This window comes from Gavialis gangeticus, unplaced genomic scaffold (assembly GCF_001723915.1).
Source record: "Gavialis gangeticus isolate Ggan-Ray unplaced genomic scaffold, GavGan_comp1, whole genome shotgun sequence".
Taxonomy (NCBI): Eukaryota; Metazoa; Chordata; order Crocodylia; family Gavialidae; genus Gavialis; species Gavialis gangeticus.
The window spans coordinates 84,646,460-84,652,147 of NW_017729033.1; the positions used below are offsets into that span (position 1 = coordinate 84,646,460).

The 5,688-nt window shown below is 38.4% G+C and overlaps 1 protein-coding gene across 5 annotated transcripts in view; it reads left to right on the forward strand.

The window, feature by feature from the left end:
• Positions 1 to 5,688, forward strand: part of SORBS2 (sorbin and SH3 domain containing 2) — a 298,880-nt gene that overhangs the window by 205,155 nt on the left and 88,037 nt on the right. For all 5 annotated transcript variants that reach the window (XM_019525918.1, XM_019525915.1, XM_019525917.1 and 2 more), the window contains one exon: positions 774 to 888. In XM_019525918.1, coding sequence (XP_019381463.1) covers positions 774 to 888 — 115 coding nt within the window. The remainder of the gene's footprint in view (positions 1 to 773; positions 889 to 5,688) is intronic.

The window sequence follows — 5,688 nt, forward strand, 5'->3', positions numbered from 1 at the left end:
TATATATATATATATATATATGTATATATATTTATTTTTTTAATACCTTTGTCATTAGGCAAAGCTATCATATTTTACATGCAGAATTTCATTTATTTTTATTGTATTTGTACGTACAATACAATGCCTGTTCCACAGTAAATCTGAAATTTGTACAGAAAAGATTTTTTGGATTAGTATAATGTAGGTAACAAAAATATGAATAAATCTCTATAAGATTTTACCTGTAGGAATATGTGTTTCCCACCAGTAGGGCTGTCCCTAGGGGTGGGGCGAATCAGGGCAACTGCCCTAGGTCCCATGCTTTGGGGGACCCTACAGAGCTGGGCGGAGAGGCTGCAGCTGCCGCTTTTTACATGTTTTTGCCTGTTCCGGCTGGAAGCTCTGGCCACCACCTGTTCCACCATGTCCAGTGTGCCAGGAATTTCACTCCCCAGTGTAAGTGTGCCGTAGGATGGGGCGGCGGGCTGCACCCTGCTGGGATCATCTTTGCCCACCAGTGAAGTTCTACTGACAAAAAGTAATGGTGGAAGTGGTAAAACAACCAAATCAGCACCAGTATTTTTGCCATTGTACTATGTGTACTTGATCTGAGTAAACTGAGATTATGCTGAGCTTAAAATGTCAGGATGTTAGAATATTAAAGACCAGAAGTCTCATAGCTGAACCTGGGGAAAAAAAGTAGGTTCACAATTAAGTTAAGCTGCTGACATGGAGCAATGCGGTGTTAATGGAAAAGAAAGTATCATAACTTGTTTGTATTTGTTGTTTAGAAATGACTGGGATCCTCCAGACAGAAAAGTAGATACCCGCAAATTCCGTTCAGAACCAAGGAGTATTTTTGAATATGAGCCAGGAAAGTCATCAATTCTTGAACATGAAAGACCGGTAAGAAGTGTCTGTGGATTGGGATCATGCAATCTTAGTGAGAGTTCACTTTTGCTAATTATACCTAGTTAGACTGCTATTTGATTATCCATGTTCATATTTAGATTCTTTCTAGTTCACATGTGGTAAATTCTGTCTTGATATTCTGGTATGGTTCTATAGAAACTGTGGGACTGGTTGGGTTTAGGGTTAGATATAGTCCCTCCTTTACAAGACATCAAGGAATCACTATGAGAGATGAAACAATTTTACATGTCAAGTAGAACTGTAAATCCATGAGAACTACTTGTCATAATTTGAATGCATATCCAGAACTGAATTTCACGTGTTTGCGGTAATTTTATCAGCACATATAATCACCACATCAGTTACGCACATGCATATAGTATTCTGCCACTAGGTATTTCAGAAAAAAATGTGATAATGTGTTCAGGATATGTGCCTACTGTTATCCTCAAGAACTTTGATTAGTTCTGGTTATGCATGGGTCTACTTAAATCACGGAAAGACAAAGCATTTTTTGCAGCTTTGTCACAGCACGAAGAACTGATTTCATGGGCATTTCCCAGCAGCCCCACCTCTCGCCACTGATCAGTGGAGAAGCACATACCATATAATTTAATAGCAAATTCTCTGGAAAGTAAATTATATCATATAATTTATCACATTGTTATCAATCTAAATATTACATTTAAATCTAAATTTAAATATATTATAAATATAAATGTATAATACAGTGTGAATTGTAACAAATCATCATAATTTATTATTATATGTAATGTTCTACAAAAAGTTTAGAACCACTAATCCATGCTAACCTTAATTTATTATCACTTCACTGACTGGTGCCTTCACTTAGTCTACATCACTAGCAAAAAGTAACTCTATGGCTGCAGTGACTGTTGCATTGTTTTTGTATTGCAGTAAGCATTGGGACATTCTAAAACAGTGCATGAATAATACGCTGGTTTTTCTTTTTAGGTTGATTTCGTGGGAAATCGCAGCCAATGCAATATTTCCTGGTGATCATGGACAATGCTGTTTTTCATGGTTTCTGTGAAAACCACAAAACCATGAATTAAATAGACCCTTAGTTTTACACTAATCTGTAACCAAATATATTTATTGCACATTTCTAAATCACACGTCTGCAGTTGGGGAATTTCTCATGAGCGTGTCTAACAAAACTAAGTCTAATGCTTGCAAAATGACCACTAACCTAAGTTTCTATTTATTTAAAAGGCATACTCCACTAGTCCTTCTATTTTACCCTTACACTGTTCCAATACTTAATCTATTTAGGAAGATTGATATATATTATGTCATTCTTTCTGTGACACGTTCTTCAGGTGCAACGGTTGGCAGATTTTAATTTTTGAAAGGAGTCTATGTAATTGACACCAGAGTTTTATTTGCTTAACTATTATTATAATTCCTATAATCAGCAGACATATTGTATCAGTTTAAAAATAATAAATATACTGCATACTTGGACTATGATATGCATAGTACATCAGCCTTATGTTAAAGAATTGTACTGAAATAACTTTCTATTATTGTAAGTTTATTTTATTGTATTTTATTGTATTTTATTTCTACAGCTTAAGCAATAATGTGGGGTGGGTTACGTTGGGTCTCTAGCAAGCTGTGAGATTCTGTAAAATAAGGTTCTTAGAGAATAAGGAATTCCTTTCTGATACAGACCACTTGTACTGACAGAACTATTAGTCAGTCTTACAATTTACCAACATGTCCCTGATTTCTGAGATGTAGTCATTATTGCCAAGCTGAATTTAAAAGTACCTATAAAGAAAATAAAAATTGTATTTTGGGAGTGATTTTTGCCTTGTGGTAGCTGTGTCACAGATTGAGGTCATTACAGAATGAGAAATGGCAGGCTCATGGTAAAAATTAGCATTTTGAAAATCACAGTGATTTTTTATTTCTGCCCTTACATTTCTAATACATTTAACTTCCTGCTAGGAAAAAGAAAAGCAGGAATAATTCATATTATAACTGCAACGCTCAAAATTGTGGTGTTAGGTATAATTTTTCAAGTTTAATAAATAAATAGTGAGCAAATATTAGGCAACTAAATAAATGGTGAGTTTTGCTGATAAGTTTTTTGAGTATTATGCCTGATAGTTGTATAAGACAGTTGTTTGCAAAGTTTTCAAAAATAAGTTGGACAAATCTTTGTGTAGGATGTTTTAGTCAAGGATAATCCTGCCTTGAGCAGGGCATTGGACTAGATGCCTTCTCCAGTCTTTTCCACTCTACTTTCTATGATTCAGTGATTCAATCCAAGATAAAGTTACTGATAAAATCAGGGGGAGGTACTGTTTAATGATATATCTGAGTGTTCTGAAGGCTTCAGAAGTGGGGCAGTTATGCAAAAACAGCACCCAAGTGTTGTACTGATACTAAGGGGTGCCTGTACACAAACATTGAGTCTGCTCCAATGCACTGTAATTACAGCATGTCAGAACAGACTCGATTAATCGAGTCTGCCGTTGTATGGCAAGTACCACACTCCAGCAGCCTCCCGCGTCTCATGTATAAGTGTCCCTGCACTTAAAAATGGTGGCAGGGCCACAAGCACCTCTGCTGCCATTTTTAAGTAGGGGGGCACTGATACACGAGAAGCTGTGGTGTTTTAATAAGACTGGCTCTCGGAGCCACTCTAATTAAAGCTCCACCCTCCCTGCCCCCAGAGCACATGTAAAAGTGCCCAAAGTGATTTCCTAAAAATGGGTTCTAAATCAAGTAACATACCTCTAAACTATCAACATAAGTTTAAAAAAAATCTCCAGAGTACCTTTATTGGTTATAAAAGTTAAGTTTCACAGAGTAAGATACTGATTTTTTTTAAAGTATTACAAAATTATTTGATGTTTGCTAATGCCCCGTGTTCTGTGTTCATTAAAACTTATGTGGGAAATGTATTTGAAAGCAAGATAAAGGATAAATTATTACAGCTGGTTAGGGAATGGAACTGCTACTACCCAGGAAATTCTAACATTTCAAAATTTGTTTTTATTCTAAATAGAAATGAAAACTTTAAAATTCTGGAATTTTTCAGGTTAAATTCTGAATCATCTAACATTTTTGACAATTTTGAACATATAACTTAGTAAATATTTTATAGAATACTAAATAAAGTATACAACTATAACAATGATATTATAAACAATTAAGCAAAGTGATGGCATTAAACATTTTTACTGTAGTAAAATAGAACATTTGATCTTTTCAAAACACAAAAATAGAAATGATTTCCTCATAAATGTTATCAAAATGAAAATGTTTGAATTTTTACAGAACTGAGATTTCTTGTCAAAAACCTTTCAGTTAGCTATAATACTCTTAGGTTGAAATGTATTAAGCTGAGCAAGAGCAGAAAAGTGCAAAATCTGTTAGCTTTGTTGAAGGTCTTGATTGTGGAATTAAAAGAGGAAGTGAACAGAACTCCAGTGAAATTTGAGATGATATGAAACTGAAAGCAATTATGACCCCACTTAGAGACAGAGATTTAAACATAAAAAGAAAATAATAAAAATTAGGTTTGAATGTAAAAGATGTTTATAATATTTCCTGAGAAAAAAATCATTTAAAAGTCATATGCATGTTGGTAGGAGGCAAAATGGGCAACAAGAAAGTGGACATTACTTAGGAGTATAACAGATTACATGATCATACCCACTTTGCTGTTTGCCATGGATTAAAAGAAAAGATTGATACAAGCTTTAGTTCTGCAGGAATTGCCCATCACAAAACAGAAAAGAGTAATATATGGATCTTTCCTATATGACTTGAGTGCAAGACACCTGGGCTAAGTACAAACAGTCAAAAAGCCTGAGGTGGAATCAGTTCAATCTACATTGGTTTTTCTAAGTTGCATAGCTTGAACCGATACCGAACTGAACTGGCGTTCAGTCGTCCCCTGTCCAAGACAGGCAAATATCTGCACTGGCCACTGCCAGAAGCAGGGGGGGTGCTCACAAGCACCTCCCATCTCCCCCAGGCTGGGAACATGGAGGCCTCACCCCCTTGCTAGCCTCCAGCCTGTCAGGCACAGGGGGTGGGCAGAGGGGAATGGAACCCCACTCTAGCCCAGCCTCCCACTATCAGAGGTTGGAGTGGGTCCATTCCTTCCCATCCCCAACACCCCCCACGGCTGACAGGTCAAGGTCTGGCAAGGGGGCAGGACTCTGGTGTTCCCAACCAGCAGAGCCAGGCTATGAGGAAAGGGTGGAGGGAAAGCCCACACCTGGGAGTTTCCACTCCACACCAACCCCTGCTGGGATGGGGGCAAACTGGATCAGGGGTCCATTCCCCCCCCACCAATCCCCTGTGCCTGACAGGTGGGGGCCTGGTGATGGGGTGGGGCTCTGGTGTTCCCAGCTGGCAGGAACCAGGCTGCAAGGGCAGTGGGAGGGAAAGCTATGCCTGGGGGCTTCCCCACCCAACTGCTTGTCAGACCCCAGCTGGGGAAGGGGCCTAAGCTACCTCACTCACCCCCAGTGCTGCCTGCAGACCCAGCTGGGGAGCTGAGGCTGTGCTGCCTTTGTTCTATGACAGCTTGGAGGCAAGCGGGGGCCACAAAGCTTTCTGGCGTGCTGGAGGACTATAACTTAGCTTGATTCACTATGAGATCTGAGACAGAAGTTAAACCTAAACTTTAACCCTAAATTGGTTGTTCGATTCATAGACTCATAGATGCTAGGGTCAGAAGGGACCTCAATAGATCATCGAATCTGACTGCCTGCTAGTGGCAGGAAAAAGTGCTGGGGTCATGCG